Below are 27,406 nucleotides of genomic sequence, written 5' to 3' on the forward strand. Positions count from 1 at the left end.
GACAGTCACCCCTTCTCGGGGGTGAAAAAACATACGTTCAAGATAAGACCGGAAATGGATAAATTGACTGATTTTAAGCACCTTTTGTTCTATAAAGTTTTTTACGTAAGTCAATACTTTTCGAGTTATTCGCGATTTAAAATGTTGATTTTTCGACAAAAAACTACGTTTTCAGACAGTTTTTCGCAAAAAAATCAAAAAGTACATATTTTATCGAAAAAATATTTTTAGCAAAAGTGTAGCTTACAAAAAAAAAACAAAAAAAATGGTGTACCAGTAAAGTCTACAAATTGAGTAGAAGCAAAGTTGTAGCTCATGAAAAATACGTTCTTATTCGTCTAATTCCAAATCGAATAATTCAACGCGAAATCACCGAAGAAGGAAGCACTTTTCGGGAAAACCTTATTAACATTTTTAAAGTATCTAAAAAAGCTTACTATTTGTTTTTTACAAAAGTTTCCAGCATCAAAAATAAACGTGTTACACTGAAAAGAAAAGTTGGCCCCTTTTTTTGGTAAAAAAAATCGTGAAAACCTCCCTCTATTTAGCACCCTAAATGAATTTAATCGTTACCGATTTACCATTTATTTTAACTGGATGTGTATTGTTTATATGATCTGTAAGTTTGATTGCTTTGAAGTGCTTATTTAAAAAAAAATTGGTTTTATATCAAAAGAAATTTTCTTAAAATTTTTGAAAAATTTCCTTTTTTCAAAATAACTTAAAAAGTATTAGTGATAAAAAAAATCTGAAACAGTAAAAAATATAGGTTTTGCTATTGTAAATATGCTAGTTTGATTTTGTTTCTCAGTAAGACAAAAATTGGTTAAGATATGGCTGTTCAAAATTTGCATACACTCGTGATTAGTGACCCATTCAAGCTTTTTCAACTATAACCCTTTCAAAAATAAACAGTTTAAACCGATGAGACTGACAGATCATATAAAAAATAGATAGGTAAGTAAATTGTTTGTAAAGCGGTAGCGATTAATTTTATTTGGGGAGCTAAACACGGGGAGATTTTCATGATTTTTTACAAAAAAAAAAGAGAGCCTACTTTATTTTGAGCGTAACTAAAGCTTTTTATAAACACTTTAAAAAGGTTTAAATGGGTTTTTCCCGAAAAGTGCTTAATTATTCGGTGATTTCACCTTGAAATATTCGATTTGGAATTAGACGAATAAGAACGGATTTTTCATGAGCTACAACTTTGTTTTTCTTGATTGATAGACTTTACTAATACACCATTTTTTTTGTTTTTTATAAGCTACACTTTTGCTAAGAATATTTTTTTTTGATAAAATATCTACTTTTTGAGTTATTTGCGAAAAACCGTCTGAAAACGTAGTTTTTTTGTCGAAAAATCAACATTTTCAATGGCAAATAACTCGAAAAGTATTGACTTACGTAAAAAACTCTATAGAACAAAAGTTGCTTAAAATCCGGTCATATCATTTCCGGCATTTCCGGTCTTATCTTGAACGTATGTTTTTCCACCCCCGAGAAGGGGTGACTGTCACCCCCAAGTAAAATCAACCCACGGCACAATTTTAACTTTGAAGTGGAGGGTAAGTAGAACCAAAATCCAAATTTTCATGCAATTCGGAGTTGCCCCTGAAAATTACACGGTATCGCCGCATTTCCCGTTCATTTACTGGGGTATAAGATTACAACTTTAAAAAGGGTAAACCCTTAAGTTGGCTGCATACCTTCGATAAGACAACGTAGAATGAAGTAAACACTTCTGTTGTACCTATACAGGGTGGTTAATCTTATTCGCCTCGGTCTCTGTACGGAAAACCACTTGATATTTTAAAAAAATTTCTTCACAGAAATATACAGGGTCTTTAATACTACAATCTAAAAATAATGTTAATTATACAGGGTGCTCCAAAGAAGAGTGGTATATCAAAGTTATATTTTTTCTCATGGAATTCCCTCTATCTGATCTAATTGGCCCTAAAAAATAAGCTATACTTTCATAAGGGTTCCCTATACCTAAATACAGGGTATTTTGATTTATTTCGATTTTTATGAAAATGTAACGTTTAAGAAAAAAATAAATATGACTAAGAGTCAGTAACAAATTTTTTCGTGGATCTTAATAATAGACTATTTAGCATACTTAAACAGATGCTTACTGCAACAAAATTTCTTACAGGGTGGTCAAAATATTAGATTGTTCTAATAACAAATTCAAGCTGTAATAACTTACTTATTTTAAATGGAACACCCTGTATCTTACTAGTCTATCGCGTAGAAAATTTACTTAGCTTTCAATTCTTATTAGGGTTTCCTTTACCTATCTCCTTTCATTTTTTAAATATTTAAAGATGTTCCTAATTTGTAAGCTTTAAAAATTAGAATTAAGTACCTATGTCGTGGTTATGTACAACACATCACCAACACCGGCAATATACTTAAATATCAGTCAAGATACTTTCGTTAATAAAATTCACATTTTTATCATATAATCACACAGAGTGTTCTTATTTTAAGTGACATACTCGATATTCTATTCTTTATAATGGAAGATATTTAAAATCTCTTCAATTCCATGTAAACATTCTCAATACACATGTTATTCTGTAAATATAAATTCCCATGTTATTCTGTAAATATCCATTTTTACATATTTTTGTACAATAGGCTAGTTTTCGTCATAGTAGCCATTGCATTTAATTGTTTGTAATTGCGATTCAAAGATTCAAACAAAAAGTGGTGTTCTTAAATTTAAGGTTTAAGATATGGAAAATACTTATATAATATATATATATATATATATATATATATATATATATATATATATATATATATATACACCGTTCTTTGGCGGCGTCAACGCCCTTCGGTAGGGATCTATGGAGGAGTATCACCAAGCTGCAAGCCCTTATCCCTTGCCGTACCGCTCCTCCATAGGCCGATCAGACGCCAGTTTATTCCAGACCAAGCCGTAGACTCTATTGAGTTTTATACTACGGCGTTGGCCTTTTATTAATTTCATGACCTAGCTGAGGCTCGAACCTGCGACCGCAAATCGCAAATCCACTAAACTTGTCGATCGACTGCGCCCCAGCTAACTGGACCGTCTAGATATACTGGAAAATACTTACTGGGAATGAAATATAATTTAAATATCTTCCAGAATACGGCATCTAAATAGGATATGCAGTTTAATATAAACATATTATTCAATGTCACATGTAGGCCAAAAGCAACTAAAATAATACAACTCTCTGTGTGATTACATGATAACAATGAAAATTTTATTAATGACAGTATCTTGTCTAAGTATATTGCCGGTGTTGGTGATGTGTTGTACATAAGGCCAAAAGCAACTAAAATAATACAACACTCTGTGCGATTACATGATAACAATGAAAATTTTATTAATGACAGTATCTTGTCTAAATATATTGCCGGTGTTGGTGATGTGTTGTACATAACCACGACAGAGGTACTTACTTAATTCTAATTTTTAAAGCTTACAAATTAGGAAATCTTTAAATATTTAAAAAAATGAAGGAAAATAGGTATAGGGAACCCTAATAAGAATTGAAAGCTAAATAAATTTTCTACGCGATAGACTAGTAAGATACAGGGTGTTCCCTTTAAAATAAGTAAGTTATTACAACTTAAATTTGTTAATAGAACAATCTAATATTTTGACCACCCTGTAAAAAGATAGGTATAGGCTATAGGGAACCCTTATGAAAGTATAGCTTATTTTTTAAGGTCAATTTAATAATGTTATCAGATATAGGGAATTCCATAAGAAAAAATATAACTTTGATATACCACTCTTTTTTGGAGCACCCTGTATAATTAACATTATTTTTAGATTGTAGGATTAATGGCCCTGTATATTTCTGTGAAGAAATTTTTTTAAAATATAAAGTGGTTTTCCGTACAGACACCGAGGCGAATAAGATGAACCACCCTGTATATATGTACGTGTAAGTATATTATGAATAAATTCATAATTTACCATATATACCATATTTACCTAAACATATATACCATCTAAATAAAACAGAAGTGTTTACTTCATTCTAGGTTTTCATTAAGATTCTTTTCTACATACAATGGAAGTTATTTAATACAGTTTAAAGGTTGTAGAACTTTTTCTTGAAGAAAAAGAAAAGGAATAAAACTATGTGAAGAAGGAGAATTAAACCAAATTCAAAATGTTGCTTTTCTATACCAGGAGGTTTGACTTTTAAAAAAAATAAACGCCATAAATATATGACGAGAAGGGGAAACTCTGTTGACTGCAAATTCAATAGCGATATTTTCTTCGTCAAAAATAAGACGCCTAAAAAATGAAAAAAAATAAGAACACTTGTTTACTCCAACCTCAAGAAAGTTTTTTTACAGGAAAAGAAACCAATGTATCATGTTTAAACATTGTAGGACTTTAATTTTAAGAAAAGAAGGAAGCGTACGAATATTTTAAAGAAGACCTAAAGACCTCATATTCAATCCTTCTTACACCAGGAGGCATCAGAAGAAGAGAAAAAGAAACCTGTTGACCTCGAGATTCCTCTTTACACCAAGTAGACGGAGAGCTAGAGCCGAAAAATCATCTTTATAAGTAATATGGAGTTTGTCCTGTAAAATACGTCCATTTTATATTGATAATTGTGATCCCTTTTAAGCTGACACCTCAGTGGATACAGGAAGTAGCAATAAGGGGTGGAAGGGAAAATTATTGCTAAAGGTTTGCACCTCCGATTTCGTTAAACCTCCATCGATTAGCATGAAAATTAGCCAGTAGTTAGAGTATACCTCAAGAAACAAACATGGTGCCAACTTGCGCTTTTACCCTAGGGGTGGATTATACCCCTTCTCGGGGGTGAAAATTATTTTATTAAAAATATCCCCAAAAATCGATAGAGGGACTAATTTTAACCAAAATTTGTTATATCAAGTTATTAAAATAAATCAGTACTTTTTGAGTTAATAAAGATCAAAAATTGGAATATTTCGTGAAAAAAAGTGCATGGTGTAAAGCGGTTTTTCATAAATAATTAAAAAACTATCAGTTTTAACAAAATGGTAGTTATGATTACCAAAGTTGAAGATAATAAAATATTCAATAGATTCTTTACTTGAAAAATCTTTTAGAATTAATTAAAAGTGATTTATAGGTGATCGAATGTATATTTTTTTTGACTAGTACTGAAATCTAATGGTCCGAGAGCTGTGAGACATTTTTGAGTAGGTATTTTAGGCAACCTGAAAATTTTCAGGTGACTCTTCCATAACAGCCTAACACAAAAATGCCGGTCTGGCTGGAGCGTAGCGGTTATTTTCCCCAAAAATCCCCCCCAAAGTAAAAAAAGGGTAAACATTGTTATTACAAAAAATATCATTGGCGTGACTTTAAACTAAATTTAAATATTCAAATATAAAAAAATAAACAGGCCAGGCGATTTGACGGCGATTTTAGCTCTTCAAGATACTTGCATGGGCGCCCCAGGAATATTTTCAGGGAGTGCATCTGAACTTCAGAAGATTTCATCTGAATCTGTACATACTATTAACAAGTATAAAATATACAACTATACATGCATAGCTATGTACATTCCTTCCGGACAGGGAGGTGCAATTGTTATTTTGGCAGGGTATTTTTTAATATTAAAAATAAATATTATAAAAAAGACAGGTTTTTTTTTTGGTGAAATTTTCCAACTGCCAGGTGATTAAACAAATTACTCGTGCATGTGAATGAAAAGGGCTATGGTAATTCTTCAACACCTAACGGAAATAAATTGATACTAACAGATTTTGCCAAGAAATTAAAAAATATTAAATTTAAGCAGAGTTTTGTAAAAATTTTAATTGAACATTCGTCTACAGATGAGATGGTGCCATTTATTGGTAATTTATTAATAAATTTAAATTATGATTTATGTTATTCGTATGTTGTAAATAATGATAGTGTAGAAATGTCGATTAACGATAACATGACCTGCGAAAATCACGAAGAAGCCGACACGAAGATAGTTCATCACGTATGTAAGCTTAATAGATTAGCAAAGACCAATGTTCTTATTAAAACTTCTGATACAGATGTTTTAATTATTATGCTTGAAAACATAGATCACCTCTAAAGTGACGATCTGGAGATTTTTATGGAGTATGGTACCTACTGGAAATTTTAAAAGGTACATAAATATAACGAAGCAACATACGGAATTAGAGCCATCTTTATGTACGAGTTTGCCTGCTTTCCACGCATTAATCGGATGTGATTATAATTTGTCTTTTTTCCAAAAGGGCAGGCCGTTTAAAATATTTAAAAAATTTAATTGATCAGAAATCATTAACGGATCTTGGAGTTGCCCACGTTACCGGTACGCGCGATGAAATTTTCGAAACTTTGGAAGAATTTGTTTGCGAAATTTATGGTACAAAAAATTTATGAAATATCAACACAGCACGATTTCAAACATTCTGCCGAAATTATAAGTCTAATAAGAAAAATAAGCCTTTTAAGAAAATATTGAAAAAGTTTTATCCATCTACTTTGCCCCCGTGCAAAGCCGAATTGAGATAACATCTGCTAAGAACTCAGTATATCACGAGAATTTGGCGAGTCGCATATTTGCAAGTCCCCAGTTCTTTAACACCTAACGGAAATGGACAAATACTAAATATGGATAAATTAAATTTTAATTGATTTGAGGGAGATTGTTTTCCTCAATCAGTTTATGATGCTATAGTTCATCAGCGAACCAAAGAGAATTTCAGATATATTGCTGAAGGTAAGCTTACATACATGTTCTTTTTATAACTGAAATCTTTTTTTTTTCAGTTAACTCAATTTTCTGCTTCTTCGTGTGCCTCATCTTTTCATGGCAATGGCGATCATCACGGCCCATTTTATTCTGTCTGCAGCGATTCTGAAGAGTTCTATTGTTGTTTTTAGCACTCCACCAGTTTAAATTTTTCAACCAGGATATGAATCGTCTTCCCGGTTCTCTTTTTTCTTGCACTTTTTCCTATATAACCAATCACATCACGTTTTTTATTTCTTAGTATAGGACCAAAGTAGCTCATTTTTCTTTCCTTCATAGTGTTGAGTATTTCTTTTTCCTTTGTCATCTTTCTTAATGTTTCCGTGTTTGTTACGTGTTGTGTCCATGATATTTTTTACATTATTCGATAACACCACATCTCAACAATGGCAAGTCTTTTTCAGATGCGCCCATGATTGTCCAGGATTCAACTCCGTATAAAAAGACAGAGAATACGTAGCAATATTAATTAATTAATCACTAATTAATGTTTAATTAATTCTAAATATATATTACAACTATTTACAGATCATGTAGAAGAGGAATCTGAGTCTCGAGAAGAGTCTGATGAAGAAGAAGGGAATGAATATTTAAGCTTTGATGAGGAGTTTGAAGAAGAAGAAGTACAAGATTCGGACACATAATTAATTTAGTTTATAGTTTTATACTTTTCTGACTATATATTTATAATAATAAATTTGTCTTTTTCTATCAAATGTGCAAAATCTATTTTATAGTACGTATTATTTTCCTTTAATTAATAAAAAGTTACTCAAGAAACTATAATATATAATAATTACTCTAACGTTTCGAGGCACAACAACATGGGTATCGCCAGGTCACGTGATTTTTCTTGAGCGAACGGACTCGCTCAGTTACAATATAGGGCGCAAAAAGCTATCGGTGTACGCTCTTTCTCACACTGCTGCTTACCTATAGCGCTTTTCATTTACATGCACGCGTAATTTGTTTAATCACCTGGCAGTTGGAAAATTTCACAAAAAAACCTGTATTTTTTAGAATATTTATTTTTAATATTAAAAAAATACCCTGTCAAAATAACAATTACACCTCCCTGTCCTGAAGGAATGTACATAGCTATGCATGTATAGTTGTATATTTTATACTTGTTAATAGTATGTACAGATTCAGATGAAATCTTCTGAAGTTCGGATGCACCCCCTGAAAATAATCCTGGGGCGCCCATGCAAGTATCTTGCAGAGTTAAAATTGCCCTCAAATCGCCTGGCCTGTTTATTTTCTTTATATTTGAATACTTATTTAAATTTACTTTAAAGTCACGTCAATGATATTTTTTGTAATAAAAATGTGTACACTTTTTTTAAATTTGGGGGGATTTTTGGGGAAAATAACCGCTAATCTCCAGCCAGACCGGCATTTTTGTATTAGGCTGTCATGGAAGAGTCACCTGAAAAAAATTCAGGTTGACTAAAATAGCTACTCAAAAATGTCTCACAGCTCTTATGCTATAAGTATTCAAGCTTAAATAAGGGAAAACGATGAATTTGATAAAAATACTTACTAAACACTTGTCAAAATACTTTAGAAATATCTATCAAGTGAGCTCCGGGTGGATTTGATAGCATCAAAGCTAAGCAAGTTAATATGAAAATAAGAGAACCCTTTCGAATTATTTAGGAAAAAGTGAAAAATAACACAAAAGCTATTTCTACAAAAATACAAAAATTAAAATTGATAGTAGGCCCTATAAGACTTTCTTTATTTTAGCTAATAACCTAAAAATTTTAACCGGTTTGGAACGTTTATTTTTGAAAAAAATAAAAATGCTTTAAAAATATCATAATTTTTCAATTCTTTAAATTCGTAAATTTAATTTTCTTTTGATAACAACTCCAAAAATAATTGATATAAGTACGTAAAAAATGATAGAATACCACATTTTAGTTATTTCTTTGGCAAATATTTGACTTCTTTATTATTTTTTAGGACGAAAATAACCGAGATAGCAACGTTTAAAACATAAAACAATGTTACGGCGAGAACCGTGTAACCGGGGCCCGTTAACCTTTTATCTTAAAAAAAGGGATATAGAAGATTAAGTTTAATACTATTTTATAGCGCCTGAAATTATATTTGAACGGTTTTTAGCTAAAGCAGATATTATAAAAATTAATGGAGTTATTCTAAAAAAATAATAACATTTTTTTAGAAACATTTTAAGAGCATAAATTTGGAAACATTTTTGAGCATAAATTTTAATGCCTTCACCTTCTTTGGGAGCTCATATGATAGATATTTCTGACTACTTTAACACGTGTTTTGTAAGTATATGTCATAAAAAATGCATAGTTTTCCCGTTAGTTAAGCTTGAATACTTAGATTTGAGTATTACTCGTCGAAAAAATATACATTCAATTATCTATAACTAACTTTGAATTAATAGTAAAAGGTTTTTTAAGTAAGAAATTTGTTTGTTTTTTTATGAGCTTAAATTTTAATAAAAATAAGTTTTTTTAAAAGAGTTATCGCTTTTGAGTTATTTATGAAAAACCGCTTTAAACGAGGCATTTTTTCATGAAAAATTAAAACTCAAAAAAATATTAATTTATTTTACTAACATAATATAACAAATTTTGCTTAGAATTTGTTCTTCTATTGATTTGAGGGATGATTTTAATAAAATTGTTTTCACCCCCGAGAAGGGGTGGAAACCACCCCCAGGATAAAAGCGCAAGTTGACACCATGTCACTTTTATATCTTGAGTGTCATCTAACTAATCACCAATGTTCATGCAAATCGATGGAGGTTTAATAAAATCGGAGGTGAAAACCTTTAGTGACTACACTAATTTTCACCTTTCACCCCTTATTGCTACTTCCTGTATCAGCCTGAAAGGGATCTTATATATAAAATGGACGTATTTCACAGGAGAAACTACATATATTATTTATGATGATGATTTTTCGGCCGAGCTCTCAGTCTAAATAGACACAATGTACTAAGCTTCAACGCTAAGTTTTTGCCTTTGAGAATGAACACTTATAGTATTTTTACTACAAAAACGTTATTACGTAGGTCAAAATTTTTGACGTAAGAGAACTGTCAAAACATTAGAATGTGACTTTTCATTATTGCTATGTTTATTATAAACACGGCAATAATGAAAAGTCACATTCTAATGTTTTGACAGTTCTCTTACGTCAAAAATTTTGACCTACGTAATAACGTTTTTGTAGTAAAAATACTATAGAAAAGAATATTATACCTGTATCTGGGTACTATATCGTCAGAAATCATCATATATTCGGTATCCCCGATTTCATTTTAGAGGTTACTATGTCATGTTAAACATTTACATTGCTTTAGTTTTCTCTCTCCTCTTCTCTTCTTATACATTAAGTACACACACCCTAGAGTTATATGGAATCATCTGATAGTTCTTACTGTTTCGTGCGAATTTAAAAAATGAAGAGACGAAATCAAACAATATTTATTTTAAAGCAATTTAATAACAAATACATAACAATTAAATAAAACAATAAAGTATTTAACAAACAAATTTAAAGTAGTTGTCTTAAAATCAATAGCATACAAAATTTCAATGTAAAACGAATAATGTTTAAATTGTTTTTATTTATTTTTTTTTTGTATTTTTTGGTGGTCAGTGTTATCACCTCTAGTCCTTATCCAAGCTTCAGTCTGCGTAGGAACGCACCTAATCAAATTATCAACATTTTGTTGTGGTAGGTTGCTCCATCTTTTAAGAGCAGCTTGTACTAGCCGTGCGGTGTTTTTTGGATTATCCCGGCGAGTTTTTTCTTTTAAGCATATCCCACAAATACTCTATAGGATTAAGCTCAGGTGAGCAAGCAGGCCACTCCAAACAAGGGATACCCTTTGCTTCAATGATGTCTTTAGGCACTCTAATGGTATGTGGAGCTCCATTATCATGCATGAAAATTAAATTTTCTCCTGTTGCACCTCTCCAGAGCCTGACTACAGGTTATCAGCATACCGGTGAGCAGTTAAAGTTGAATATATGAAAATTAAAGGAGTTTTTTTACGGATCACAATTCCTCTCCAGAACATTACACTTCCCCTTGTATATTTGTGAACAGATCTGACAGTTTTTGTTCTTGCTTGTCTTTCTCGACCTCTAAGTACACGATTTCGTGGGTCATCTGATTTTACACAAATCCTGACTTTTTTGAAAATATCACATTTTGTCAATTCCCAATGTTCCAGTTCTGGTGGTGAAGACACCAATTTAGGCGATCAATCTTGTTCTGCCTGGATAACTCGGGAACCCATAACTGTCTCCTGCTGTATACTTCTTGGTACGAACTCTTGTTCTCATCGTTTCAACTGAAACAGTTACACCTTAGCTTCCAAAACCTGCCTTTGGAGCTGCAAGTCGGAAATGGTTGGATGTCTTCTAGCTGACTGGACAATTAAACGATCTTGGAGAGCCGTTATTACTTTTGGCGACTTTCCCTTGGTGATTCATGGTGATTCCATATAAGTTTGGGTGTGTGTATATCTGATTTTCATATATATACATAGTTCATTTCTGTAGTTGGTAAGTCCCAACTCATTCATTCTATCATAGGTCATAACTCAAATTTTTTATAGATTTGTGGAAGCTAAGGCATCAATTAGAAGAATAGAAGATTTTCTTGCAATGGAAGAAAAGGGGGAACAACTAAAAATAATAAATTGTACGAAAGCAATTAAAAAACCAGGATCAATTATTGTTACAAATGCTAGTGCAAAATGGGGAGCTCAACTTGTATTACAAGTAATTATGAATTATTACAAGTAAAATCTCTTTTAATTTACTATACCTCCTTTTTAAACTAGGAGGAGCGATTCAAATTTACCGCGCCGTAATTCTTGTTTGTAATTGGTAAATTGCAGCCAGGTTTACTTCAATGAATTATGAAATTTTGACACTATTGATATTTATGAAATTTTGGCACTATTAGCTTTTAAACTTCATAGGTTAATTCAGTTCTGTAGGCAATTTTTTCTGTTTTCTGCGTTATTTCTTTATTATTTAGATTTTTAGTTTGCATTTAGGTAACTTATAAAAAACAGTTGTTTTTGAACTATTTAGCGACGTATTAGTATAATAGTTATCATATTTATGGATTACCGTCGAATGCCGAGATGATCAACCAAAAAAGAAGACGAATCTGTTGATTTTTCTAGAGACATTATTTGTACTGCGGCAGATTAGTGCAAATATTATCAGAATTGTGCATTTAACGATAGAAGCATATAATTTGGACCACATCTACTACACATATAAAGGTTCAAAATTAGATAGGAGGCAATCTCAGATTTTGCCTTCTACAAAAATGGCGGGGATTCAAAATGGCGACTATACAAATGTAACTAATAGCACGATAACTTTTGAACGAGACTTCAGATTTCAACAAAATTTGGTATATAGTTTCCTTTTTTGATGTGTAAGATCGAGGTCTTGAACCGGAAGAATCGGTTTACCAGAAATTGTGTTTTTCCTGGTTTTTATGTAAAAACATGTTGTTTTTCTTTTCAATTCTTTCACCTATTTATTAATTTTTCAATTAGTTAATACGGTTTTTTAGTTATGTTAATTACCATTTATTAAGTGCAAAACGTATCTTCATATGTACCTATATGCGGTAGATTCGTGCAAATAATATAACAATTATTGTGCATTTAATGGTAGAAGCATATAATTTGGACCACATATACTACACATATAGAGGTTCAAATTTAGATACGAGGCCATCTCAGTTTTTGTTCCTTTTACAAAAATGGCGGGCATTTAAAATGGTGACTATACATATGTGACTAATAGCATGATAACTTTTGAACGATATGTCAGATTTCAACCAAATTTGGTATACCTACAGGTTCTTTTTTTGATGATTAATATCGAGGTCTTGAATCGGCAGAATCGGTTTACCAGAATTTGTGTTTTTACTGTTTTTTTTATGTAAAAATATGTTGTTTCTTTTTAATTCTTTCACCCTGTATATATTAATTTTTCAAAAACTGCTACCAGCGTTGAAAAGAGCGTAAAAATATTTTTTAGGAAATATTTTGAACTCTTTAGTTATATTAATTACCATTTAATACATGCATAACCTATCTTCACATGTAGGTACCTATGTGCGGCAGATTCGTGCAAATAATAATATAAGAATTATTGTAGATTTAATCGTAGAAGCATATAATTTGGACCACACAAATTACAACATACAAAGATTCAAATTTAGATATAAGGCCATCTCAGGAACATATGTTATGCATTTATTAAATGGTAATTAACACAACTGAAAAGTTCAAAATATTCCCTAAAAAATATATTTACACTATTTTCAATGGCGTTATTGCTTATTGAAAAATTTATATATACATGGTGAAAGAATTGAAAAAGAAACAACATATAATTACATAAAAAAACAGTAAAAACACTGGTAAAAAATTCTGGTAAACCGATTCTTCCGGTTCAAGACCTCGATATTATTAAAAAAAAGAACCTATATACCAAATTTGGTTGAAATCTGACGTTTCGGTCAAAAGTTATTGTGCTATTAGTCACATATGTATAGTCGCTATTTTGAATGCCCGCCATTTTTGCAAAAAGAAAAAAAACTGAGACGGCCTCGTATCAAAATTTGAACCTTTATATGTGTAGTATATGTGGTCCAAATTATATGCTTCTACCATTAAATTCACAATAATTCTTATAATATTTGCACAAATCTGCCGCATATAGGTACATGTGAAGATACGTTTTGCATTTATTAAATGGTAATTAACATAACTAAAAAGTTAAAAATATTTCCTAAAAAATATTTCGAGCGTAAAAATATTTCCTAAAAAATATTTGTGCGCTCTTTTCAATGGTTGTATTAACTTTTTGAAAAATTAATACATACAGGGTGAAAGAATTGAAAACAAAACAGCAAATTTTTACATAAAAACCAGGAAAACACAACTTCTAGTAAACCGACTCTTCCGGTTCAAGACCCCGATCTTATACATAAAAAAGAACCTATATACCTAATTTGGTTGAAATCTGAAGTCTCGTTCAAAAGTTATCGTGCTATCAGTCACAATGTATAGTCGCCATTTTGAATCCCCGCCATTTTTGTAAATGGCAAAATCTGAGATGGCCTCATATCTAAATTTGAACCTTTATATGTGCAGTATATGTGGTCCAAATTATATACTTCTTTCATTAAATGCACAATTGTTTCACATATCGGCTGCACTATTGGTGTGAATCTGTTTTTTGACTTTATTTTTCCTAGTTTAAAAACAGGGTATAGTAATTTAAAGCTATTGCTATTTGACAGACTGCGTATTTTTCTCATGTGACCTATTAGAATATAGTCCATTCGGGATCCGTTTTAAATTCGACAATTTTCATAAGAGTTTATTTTTGTACTGGAAACACTTTACGATGTACCTTGTATCAATAATCATGCTATGCGTCAGTCGTAAACCTTGTGCTTAATTTTTTATTTAACAAAATCTGAAAAAAAATCGAAAATGTTTGCTCTTTGCACTCACATGTTTACCTAACTCGACAGACTACTCTAACAAAAAATATATTTATATTATAAGGTAAAATGTTCGTTTTTCAATTTTACACAATATTTGACTAGCTAGAGCTAGAGTTTGAAAATTTAATGTTTACTGTTTAAAAATAGCCATAATTGAGAAAAAAGTGCAAAAGAATGGAGTTTCTTCTTTAGATTTTTTCAACCTCTACACATAATGTACAACCTTCATATTAAGCCTAGAAACACTATATAATGTGAGTAAAACATGTGCTGAATTTAATTAGGATCGGTTAAGTCGTTTTTGCATAAAAATTTTACAATCCAGTTTCTTAAGAGTAAACAGTAGCGATCAACAGGTAGCAAAAACGCGTTCCAAGATTGCGGCTGTAATTTTGAATATTTTTTCGAGATATTTGGCACACGTATTCGTAATATAATAAAGAATGGCGGTACAGAGCCCAATTTGAAAAATATATTAATATGTGGAAATTACTCTGTAATTAAATACAATATTAAAAAACGAGCCTGTACCGCCATTAAGAAGAACAAAAAAATACACTTTCTTCAAATAAACTTTTTTATCCGATGCCTAGATTTTGTGTCATTTTGGAATTACTAAAATTTTTTATTTCATTAGTAGTTCCAAAATGACACAAAATCTAGGCATCGGATAAAAGTTTATTTGAAGAAAGTGTATTTTTTGTTCTTCTTAATGGCGGTACAGGCTCGTTTTCTTAATAGTCTATTTAATTACAGAGTAATTTGCACATATTAATATATTTTTCAAATTGGGCTCTGTACCGCCATTCTTTATTATATTACGAATACGTGTGCCAAATACAGTCGAACCCGCTTATTAGAATCCCTGTTATAGGAATATCCCGGTTTATGGAATAGAAATTCGGGGTCCCGAAACGTTTTCATTCCCCCCTTAATAAATTTATCCGTTTATTGGAATATGTTCTAATTAAACAATACTTCTTAATAGAATATTTTTTAGGTCATCCAATAAATTTTTTGCACAATTTACAAAAAATTTAAATTATGTTTGGTATTATGGTCTGTCGTCAAGGGCCTGTATAACACCTGTAAAGCTGGTTTATATTATTAGGGTTTCTTAATAAGTAGGTAATAAATATTTATTACTTTGGTACAAGTACCAATTCGATCTTTAGCCGACAAAGTCATGGGTCATAAAGTAATTTATATTTGTCTACAAAGTTCTATTATACATACATATTACCAAATACTTTTTACTGTTACAACACTGTTATAAATTGTTAGAAGCAGTTTATTTAGAATTCACCCAAAGAGTACCTACTTGTTTGCAAGAAGTGAATCTTGGCTTTGCTAAATTCGAAAAGAAAAGATCTTACTTTAACCCTACGTGAGGTTGAATAATGTAACAATTCATTTCCTGTCGCCAATGGATTAAGGATGACCTTAAAGCTATAATTACCGATGATTTCTCAAAAAATAATAAGTAATTTTATTATTTACATTTTAATACGAAAATATTTACAAATCTACATATTGCAAATATTTCAATTACTTTTCATATTGATTACTGTATTCATTCACATACGCAATATATAATGTAATTTGGTATTTAATACATAGATAAGTAGTAGTTACACTACTGTATAATTGACATCAAAAGACCTAAAGCCATATAGGTACATATATAAATTGGCATAGTGTGTTAAACTACATATTGGCATAGTATGTAAATACCATTATTACGTATATTCGGTACACTTATTTGGACTAGCCACCAGTGATCGGTTATTAGAATATCCCGGTTATAAGAATATTTTTGCCTGGCACGAAGGCTATTCCAATAAGCGGGTTCGACTGTATCTCGAAAAAATATTCAAAATTACAGCCGTAATCTTGGAACGCGTTTTCGCTACCTGTTGATCGCTACTGTTTCCTCTTAATTTTATTCTGAAGCTATTTTCTTGTGGCATTTTTGCAATTAACTATTTTTAATGGGAAATAAGTCACAATTTTACTAAAACAATAATTTTATTAAAGTTTCGACCTCCAAATCGGAGGCCGTTGTCAAAATACAAAAAATATGAATATTAAACAAAAATTTTGTTGCTTAGTAAAAAATTCTTTTTAAAGTCTTTTACTTTAAAATGTATAATATATATCTGAAATGCCGATATAAATGAGTCACATTAAATAAATTATTAGAAGAATTTTTTACTAAGCAACATCATTTTTGTTTAATATTAATATTTTTTGTATTTTGACAACGGCATCCGACTTGGACGTCTAAACGTTAATAAAATCATTTTTTAGTAATATTGTGGCTTATTTCACATTAAAAATAGTTAATTTACAATCCATGTTCCACAAAAAATATGCAAATTTGCAAAATTATGCTAGTCCTAAGATAAGATTTTTAAATACTTATACTAAATTTACAATCAAGATGCAGTAGAAATAAACAAATCAAGACACGTTAAATGCTACTAGGAGCACTCCCGAATCATAATTTACAATGTATCAACTTTGGAAATCATGATTTGGGATTTATACAGGGTGTTAGTAAATAAGTATGAAAAATTTTAAGGGCTAATTCTACATGAAAAATTAATGCCATTTTGCTCTATAAACATATGTCCGCAAATGCTTAGTTTCGGAGATACGGGGTGTTGAAATTTTTATTTCAAACTGCCAATTTATTTATTGCTCTAAGACCAGTTGAGCTATGAAAATGAAATTTGGTGAGTTTTAGGAGGTAGTTATTACGAATTTTATGACATACAATTAAGAATTTTGTATTCATCATTGGCGCGCCTACGGGCAATGGTCTGAATTATTTAAAAAAAAATAGTACGCCACTGAGATATTTCGAATTAGAAATTATTTTTAAATTCCACGTCTAATTTATGATAAAAAACCTTTCTTGCCTTTTTTTCATATGATGCATCGTTTTTATGCAGAAAAATAAAACATCTTGGCGCATATTTTTCATTTCTTAATACATCATCAAGAACTATCCAATATAATAATACTAAACTAGAACAATAACAGAAAATACTACTAATACCATTTCAACTAGGTGCAAAGCTGCACGAAATGTTTAAAATGATCTCCTTTACAGAGGTGACAGAAGAATTTTATATTCATCATTGGCGCGCGTACGGGTAATGGTCTGAATTTTTTTAAGAAAAAAATAGTACGCCACTGAGATATATAAAACTAAAAATCATTTTTGAATTCCTCGTTCAATTGACGACAAAAAATATTTCTTGCCTTTTTTTCATATGCGGCGCCGTTTTTATGCAAAAAAAATTAAACATCTTAACGTTTACAAAGTATTTGAACTAAGTTTCTATGCATATGGAAACTACCTCAAATACTTGGTAATTAAGATGTTTTATTTTTTGTATAAAAACGGCGCCTCGTATGAAAAAAAGGAAAGAAAGATTTTTTGTCGTCAATTGAACGAGAAATTCAAAAATGATTTTTAGTTTGACATATCTCAGTGGCGTACTATTTTTTTCTTAAAAAAATTCAGACCATTACCCGTACGCGCGCCAATGATGAATATAAAATTCTTCCGTTATCTGCAAAGGAGATTATTTTAAACATTTCTTGCAGCTTTGCACCTAGTTGAAATCTTATTAGTAATATTTTCTGTTATTGTTCTAGTTTAGTATTATTATATTGGATAGTTCTTGATGATGTATTAAGAAATGAAAAATACGCGCAAAGATGTTTTATTTTTCTGCATAAAAACGGTGCATCATATGAAAAAAAGTCAAGAAAGGTTTTTTATCATAAATTAGACGTGGAATATAAAAATAATTTTTAATTCGAAATATCTCGTACTATTTTTTTCTTTAAAATAATTCAGACCATTGCCCGTAGGCGCGCCAGTGATGAATACAAAATTCTAAATTGTATGTCAAAAAATTTGTAATAACTACTTCCTAAAACTCACCAAATTTCATTTTTATAGCTCAACTGGTCTAAGAGCAATAAATAAATTGGCAGTTTGAAATAAAAATTTCAACACCCCGTATCTCCGAAACTAAGCATTTGCGGACATATGTTTATAGAGCAAACTGGTATTAATTTTTCATGTAGGATTAGCCCTTAAAATTTTTTATACTTATTTACTAACACCCTGTATACATTGTAAATTATGATTCAGGAGAACTCCTAGTAGCATTTAACGTGTCTTGGTTTGTTTATATCTACTGCATCTTGATTGTAAATTAAGTATAGTCAAAAATTTTCTTGCATATAAATTAGGGATCAAGTTTTTATGAAATCAGTAATTTAGTACAGCCTAGGCAATTTTGACTTTTTCGTACTACATACATACGCAGTATAATAAATAAAATTATAGGATCGTGTAGGAAAAAAAATCAAATTTCATTTTTGCTCGACATTTTGAGTCGCTCTTAGTGTAAAAAGCAAATAATAAAACATGTTGGAAGTATGTACGTACGTATGTATGTATGTATGTAGCCACCACCCAGCAAAAACTACTTGGCTGATTTCGATGAATTTCGGTAAAAAGCAAATAATAAAACATGTCGGAAGTATGTACGTACGTATGTATGTATGTATGTAGCCACCACCCAGCAAAAACTACTGGGCTGATTTCGATGAAATTCGGTATGAGTAAGTTTAAAACAATTTTGTAGAGAAACTAAACTTTCAAAAGAAATGTCTCAAAGGGGGGCCAAAAGTTATTTAGGGCCCATTTTTGCAAATTTTTACCCAAACGAATGAAACTTGATTTCAATCAAGTTATTGATTTATGCAATAATATATAGAGTGTTCCCAGAAATATGGCATCGAACATTTTCTCAAAATCTATTGAAAATTTTACAAATTTTTTTTATAAAATTTGCAGGAATTAATAATGCGTAGAACCATAAAATATTTTCAAGTATACAGGGTGTCTCTAAAATATCAAAATACCCAGCAACTTGGATATTTTTATAGAATGCCAGTATCTAGTACGATAACGATAATATTATAGATCGGTACCATAAAGTTCTCGGTCGGCCCTTCCGTCCAGCGTTTTTTACAGTTATGGCGGTAGTGCAAGTACCTCCACCATAACTTTAAAAAATTTGCTGGTATCATTGAACAATGTCAATTTTTCAAAGTTCGGTTGAAAGCTTGAGCCATTCTTTAGAGGCAAAAAATCGACTATTTAGTTCTTATTTAATCTTTATAAATATTTTAATTTAACGCAAATCATTTTGTAGGACATCAACCTGAGAATTAAGCCTACTAGTTTAAATTGTATTTTTGGACTTCCAGGATCCGCAAAAACATCTTTCTTACAAATGCTACTAAAGGAGTTAACACCGTATTCAGGAAGAGTGGATGTAGTGGGCACGATTTCCTACGCGAGTCAAAAACCCTGGCTTTTTCCTTCTACCGTTAAAAGTAATATTCTTTGTGGACAACCATATAATAGACATAAGTAAGTATTTATAATAAATATCTACATTAACATGATAAAACATATGAAGGGATTAAAAGTAAAAGAATTTAAGTGCACCTTTATAAAAATATAAGCTAAGTAGTCTAAATTCGCATAATTAAGTGGTATTGTTGATGGTAAAACGATTAAAGTATATTTCACTGTAAAGCTGACAACTATGTCTGTATTATTAAATTAATGAAAAAATGGAGTTTGCATTACTACTAAACGATTTAGGCGCACTTCAATCATTTTACTATAAAACTATTTTAGTCCATTCTTTCACGGTTTTTGCTCTAAATTTTAAAGAACCGCTTGGATTGACATGAAATTTGGCGTGCGTATAGCTTACATGTCAAAGAAAAAAGTGATATTGTGCCGATGTGTGCTTTTGCCCTGGGGGTGGCTTTCACCCCTTTTGGGGGTGAAAAAAATATATCCAAAATAAGTCCGGCAATGGGTAAACTGACTAATTTTAAGTAACTTTTGTTCTATAGAGCTTTTTCGCCAAGTCAACACTTCGAGTTATTTGCGAGTGAATATGTTCATTTTTCAACAAAATAACCACATTTTTGACGATTTTTCGCAAATAAATCAAAAAGTAAGTATTTTGTCGAAAAAAATGTTCTTAGTAAAAATATAGCTTATTAAAAATTAAAAAAAAAATGGTGTCGGCGTTAGGTCTCTGGATCTCGTAGAATCAGAGTTATAGCCAATGAAATCTAGATTCATATTTACCAAATTTCAAATAGAATATTTCGACGTGAAATATCCAAAAAATTAAGCACTTTTTGGGGAAAACCCATTATAACTTTTTTAAAGTGTTTAAAAAAAGCTTTATTTCTGTTTTTACAAAAAGTTTCTAGCATTAAATTTAAGCAAGTTACGCTTAAAATAAAGTTGGTCCCTTTTGTTTTTGCAAAAAAAAATCGGGAAGACCAACCCCTAATTAGCAACTTAAATGAAATTAATCGTTACCGCTCCACAAATTATTTTACTTATGTTGTGTTTATATGATCTGTAAGTTTTATCGATTCAAAGTGCGTATTTTTGAAAAAATTTGGTTTCAAAATAAAATTTTTAAAAATTTAAATTTTGAAAAATATGCTTTTTTTCAAAATAACTTAAAAGTTGTTAGAGATACCAAAAATCTCGAAAAACGAAAAAAGTCAGATTTGCTTTTCTAAATATCATGTATTTTTTTGTTTTTCTGCTAGACAAAAATTGATTAAGATTTGGTGTTGCTAAATTTGCATACATTCGTGATCAGTGACTCGTTCAACTCCTTTTAACTACAGCCCTTTCAATAATAAGGACTTTGAACCGATGAAACTTACAGATCATATAAACAATATATACACGAGACAAGAAACTTGTGAAGTCGTAACGATTAAGTTCATTTAAGATACTCATTAGGGGGTGATTTTCTCGATTTTTTTACCAAAACCAAAAGGGACTAACTTTATTTTGAGCGTACCTTGTTTAATTTTGATGCTAGAATTTTTTTTATAAAACAAAAATGAAGCTTTTTTTAAACACTTTAAATAAGTTGTAATGAGTTTTCTTCGAAATGTGCTTCATTTTTGGATATTTCACGTTAAAGTATTCCATTTGGAATTTGACCAATATGAACCTATTTTTCATTAGCTATACCTCTGCTTCTACTAGGTGTAGAGACGTGATGTATACACCATTTTTTTAAATTTTTTACAGACTATATTTTTGCTAAGAATGTCTTTTTGACAAAATACTTACTATTTGAGTTATTTGCGAAAAACCGTCTAAAAGCGTGGTTATTTTGTTGAAAAAATGAACATATTCACTGCCAAATAACTCGAAAAGTATTGACTTAGTGAAAAAACTCTATAGAACAAAAGTTACTTAAAATTATCCAGTTTATCCATTTCCTGACTTTCTTTAGACGAATATTTTTTTCACCCCCAAGAGGGGGTGAATGAATGAAAACTCGTTATTTATACCCCGTTTAGGCTTAAGCCTCTTCAGGGTGAAGGATCCTCCTTTTCAGGAGTGTGGGGAGATTGTGTAAGCTTTGAATATTAGGTGATGTGTGGAGAGGCAAAGTTGCCAGTGGATGGGGTTAGAAGGTGGTTTTAGCTCAGAAGCTGTAGAAGCGAAAGATAGAAGTTGCCGTAGTCCAGTAAAGCGACCAGTCAGTCAAGGAGGTTCCAAAGAGGGGGTTAAAACCACCCCCAGGGCAAAAGCGCATATCGGCACAATATCACTTTTTTTTTGACTTGTTAGCTATGTGTATGCCAAATTTCATGTCAATCCAAGCGGTTCTTTAAAATTTAGAGGTTTTGCAATATTTTACCGTTAAAGAACGGACTACATATTTACTGTTCTTTAAGAACACGTGTTAATGCATGATTGCCTTTAAGCGAATAAATTTGAACCAACCTTTCAAAAATTAGTTATCAAACAGCAAGTTGGAGTTATACAATAAATACAGCTATGTGACTGATAGAAATTTGGAACAAACAATAAACAAAATTTTAAACTTAAAAGTACACAAGAAAGCCCTGAAATTAGTTGTCACACCACCAGAGAAAAAACTAGTACCTTCTCTGCTCTAAACATATAAAAATGAAAGAAATATCACCAGCTTTCAGAACAAACAACAACTTAAGCGAATACATTAAGAACAATAAGAGTCAAAGAAAAAGCAATTACAGAGCGATGTATAAAAACTGACATGTGGTGCTTGTCAAAAAATTTACATCGGCCAAACTGGGAGAACCTTTAACAAACGTATAGCAGAACACAAAAGGGCTTTCAATGATAGAAAAACAGATTCTACGTACGCATTTCATATTCTAGATCATAATCATTCTTTTGAAAAAAACAGCAAAATTGGCAAAGCAGTATCTCCAGACCAAATCCCACTAGAAAGATTAAAATGCATAAATAATAAAACCATAGATTACTTAAGAAGTAAAAATCTTCCTCTGTAGATGGTATATAATTATATTAAATTTCTGTTCTAAAAAGATCCAAGTTGGAATCAAAGTACATCACAAACGTTTTTGGTTTTATCAGACCATCATCAGATTAAACCTATAAATAAATAAACCATTGTATTATACTACTGAAAAGTTTAAATTTTGACTGTTGAAAAGTTTATAAAATTAAAACATGTGGTTACTTACTCCAAATCTAAAAAAGTTGAAACTAGTCACAGAATTTGATCACATGACCTTTTAATTACAACATTTAAGCCATCTAGGCTACATTAAAGTCGACGTTTAAAGATTTAATTTTTTTTTATATTAGATTTGGCCTCCCTCTTTGCTTTAATTTCATGATTAATGTGCTTGGAGACAGCAGGAAACAGACTGATTGGAAATTGACGTTATACTAATTTATTGATAAGACCTTCTTGATAGGGAGTTTAATGTTTGTAAATATAAATATCGTAAGTTTTCCATATCATATAAGCAGTGCCGGTTTAACCTAACTTCGGGCCCTGGGCGCTAAATATTTAGGGGCCCCCTTAATTGTGATTCGTTGTCAGTTTTTTTAACAAGAAAATAAATGTATTTATTGTAACTTACAATATTTTCATTCATACAATATCAATCCATACAATATTTTTTTAAACCAAACAAGAAGAAGAAGAATAGTAAATGTAAAAAATATTCGAAAAAGTACATTCAAAAATATATAAAAAAACAGAAAGTTACACAAAACAACGCATGACAAACAAAAAAATATATTTAAAAAAATACATATGACAAAGATTAGATGACTTTTTCTTGACTAGGCATTAGTAATCTGTCATATAATACTATCACAATTTAGTTGCTCCAACATTTCCTATAATACAATAGTGATATGCGCCTAGATTTTCTTGACCCAAATTTAGCGTTAAATATATTTTTATTCTTTTTAAAGCCGAAAAAGACCGCTCGCCTGACACAGTAGAAGTTGGTATCGTGAAATAAACTTGCAGTAAAGGTAAAATACTTGGAAATGTTGCCTACAATCCTTACATCCTGGATGACACCAAATTTTATAAATTTATTCAACTTTTGGCATGCTATCATCATCACGTAGCGCTACAACCCTGGGTGGGTCCTGGCTGACTGTACAACTTTCTTCCAATTTCTTCGGTCTTCCATCAACCTAGGGTCAAATGGGATATTCATTTTTCGGAGATCTGCTTGGATGTTATCTCTCCATCGCATTCTGGGACGTCCGAGTGGTCTTTTGTCAGTAGGAATCTCCTCCCATACCAGTCTTGCAAGTCTCTCGTTATGAAGTCTGTGCACGTGGCCTGCCCATCTTAGTCCAAAAGTATTTTTCGTTCAAAACGTCTGAGCTTTTCTTCGTTTGATTTGGTCATGGTCCACGTTTCGCAACCATATGTTAGTACAGGTCTGACGATAGATTTATAGATTTTGATCTTGGAACTTCTTGTAAGATTTTTTGATTTTATAAGCTTATCCAGTGCGAATAGACAGCGATTTGCTGATTGGATTCTGTCTTTTATTTCTTTAGTAACATCGTTGTCAGCTGTAATTATGGCCCCCAGATACTTAAAACGTTGTGCTCTTTCGAAGTTAAAGGTGTTGACCGTCACATTTTGTCCTATCCTGTCTCTTCGTGTCGATCTATTTATACACATATATTTCGTCGTCTCTTCAATAATCCTCAGCTTTACTTTGCTTGTTGCTCCTTCCACCTTGTTGAAAATGTCTTTTGTGGACAATATGGAGTCTCCAACGAGATCAATGTCATCTGCGTGAGTCCACTATATTATAGGCATGTTATAGAATGAGTAATTTCACTATGCAAATTCTCTTTGGTTTTATCAATACCTTTTTTATATTTCACACATAAAGTATTAATTGACGTCTTGACTGCTTCTTTATTTAGCGTAGAAAAACATCTAACAGCTGATGTAACATCTTTGTAGCATTTAATTCTCTTTAAAAGAACTTGAGTAATTATTGTAGCATATAACATTAAATACTTCAATTCCGAATCTTTCTTTCCTCTTGAATTGTTTCACTTTCACCTGCTTCATCGAAAAATGTTTTGTTCTTCTTTGTTCTTTGAAGGTCAGTTGTATAGAATATGTTTGAGATATCCACGTCTTCGTAAAAAATATTTTTGGCTTCTAGTTCAACTTCCCTTAAAATATTATTTCTTACGTCTTCAACAAATCTCAAAATAGATGTCATTAATTCTACTTCAATTGACACGCTTAAGTCCACAGTTTCTTCACGTTCACGTTTTGCTTGTTGCATTACCTCGTTGCAAATTTTTTGTCCAAATCAGTGTGAATAGAACTGTCTCAAAGGTATCCATTTTATTCTGCAGTGTCTTGGCTTCATTTTTAATTGCTAATTTTTCGTCTCTGTTATTGCTTAACTGGAAAAAATAGATTTGATAAATGATAGATCCCTAGTTTTTAACTAAAGCATTTACAGAGTCAAAAGTGTCAAAAGAGTACAAGTTTTGATTTCATTACTTCCAAGAATTCATTGCAAATTTAGTGATACAGATAGCTAATTTAACTTTTTCATTTATTCGCATTCCGTTGTAAATGCTCAGCTAAAAAGTAGTGAAATTTAGCCTAGTATACAAGACAACTTAAGTAATTTCCTTTATGACGACTTGTTAAATCCTCATTGTATCCTTGAGAAGCAAGTAATTTGGTAGTGAAAACAACTCTTCTTATGAAGCTTATCCAATAGTCAGCTTCGCGTTCTACTTACTCTTTCAAGCCAGCGTCTATAACTATAACTCCAATTAATGATGATCTTGTTCTTAATGTAACCATAGAGTTTGGATAAAATTTACTTTCTTAATGTAACCATAGAGTTCAGATGAAATTTACTTTCTTCGTGAGATTTGAGCAAACTATTCAAATGTTTCCAGCGAATCCGTCCAAAATCAGTTAACTATTTTTTCAATTGAAAAAAATTTGCACGGGAAACAATAAACACTTGCGTCGTATATTAGCCAAGCTCTCTATTTTCTTTCCTTTCATTGGGTTTTCCTCTATAAAAGTTGCTTTTATTTAATCTTCTATAATAAGGTTTGTCTCCATCTTGGTACATTGTTTTACAATTTTCTCACCCCTTGGTTTAAAATCACTCTTTGGTTTAAAAGTTCACAGTTTTTAGAAAGTCATCAGTCTTAAAATCAGACCATTTCGAAATCGCAGGTATTTCGTCGTCTTTTTTTTTTCCATTTTGGAAAATATGTAGATTATTTAGCGGACTAAACTTTTTTTATTAAGAAAAGGAACGGGTCTCTACGGGCCCCTCCGGCGCCCGGGCCCCTGGGCGCCTGCCCCAAGCGCCCAGTGCATAAACCGGCACTGCATATAAGTTTCATTGAATTGTTCTAAATTTTATTTTATCTTAAATTCACTTTAAATAATTCTCTTCATTTCTTTTTGAACAAATGAGTTCATTACCTTGGTGAGAAAATTTTCGATCTTCAACATACATAGGATAATCATATTGGACTTTCAATGTAACTTTTCCCATGCACGAAATTATTCACAAACTACCTTTTATACTAGGTCTCTTTTTAACTCACAGAGACTAGTATCGCAAAATTAAGCCGCTTTTCCATAGAAATCACAATAAGGATAAACAATATCGAATGTCTTAGCTTATAAATTTTAACGTTTATAATTTTCAATACCAGTGACAGTTTATTGATTTATTTACATTGACAGCGAGTTTTGAAAACATCAGTTTCAAACGGTTCGAAACCATCAGCGAATAGTGGACCAGCGCGAGTAGAGTGGATAGCACTGGCGACTGTATTACCATTGTATAACTAGACCAACTGTGTAGATAAACAATGGTATTACATTCTCTCACTGACCAACTGTTTGCTGACGGTTTCTGACTAGTTTGACTGTTTGCTAGAACAAACATATTGTTTATTTGGTTTTATAAATCAATAAAGTTTTATTTAGGTATTTGTTAATAAAGTTTATTTGGTTTTGTATTTATACAGTGAGCACGGACAGGTTGGAATAAATTCATTTTCTCGAGAATGGACAACTTTGGAAAAAAATCTTGAAACAGGTCGATTTTTATTATTACATTACAATTTTTTGGCATATATATCATACTAGTGACGTCACCCATTTGGGCGTGATGACGTCATCGATGATTTTTTTAAATCAGAATAGGGGTCGTGTCATAGCTCATTTGAAAGGTAATTCAATTATCTATTCAGTAATATAAACTATAAACATTAATATAATTATTTATACAGGGTGTCAAAAAAAAATTTTTAATTAAATTTATTGACATCAAAAGAAGAATCTGTCTAATTTATTTAATTCAAAATACATTTTACTGCTATCAGAAAACACGAAAAAATCTTTATTTGACAAATAAATATTGTTTTTTGCAAATTCAAAGCAGCCTGCCTCTTGACAATTTGAGCACTTAATTTAAGCGAAAAGCAATTTTTTTAATAAACATTTTTTTCTGTTTTCTGAGAGCAGTAAAATGTATTTTGAATTAAATAAATTACACATATTGTTCTTTTTATGTCAATAAATTTAATTCAAAAAAAATTTTTTTTTCGACAC

The 27,406-nt window shown here is 31.1% G+C and overlaps 1 protein-coding gene across 1 annotated transcript in view; it reads left to right on the forward strand.

The window, feature by feature from the left end:
- Positions 1 to 27,406, forward strand: part of LOC114334875 (ATP-binding cassette subfamily C member 4-like) — a 202,312-nt gene that overhangs the window by 59,297 nt on the left and 115,609 nt on the right. Inside the window, exons 8-9 of the mRNA XM_050647075.1 lie at positions 11,419 to 11,584; positions 19,598 to 19,818. Of these exons, the coding sequence (XP_050503032.1) occupies positions 11,419 to 11,584; positions 19,598 to 19,818 (387 nt within the window). The remainder of the gene's footprint in view (positions 1 to 11,418; positions 11,585 to 19,597; positions 19,819 to 27,406) is intronic.

The sequence above is a fragment of the Diabrotica virgifera genome, chromosome 3 (assembly GCF_917563875.1).
Source record: "Diabrotica virgifera virgifera chromosome 3, PGI_DIABVI_V3a".
NCBI lineage: Eukaryota > Metazoa > Arthropoda > Insecta > Coleoptera > Chrysomelidae > Diabrotica > Diabrotica virgifera.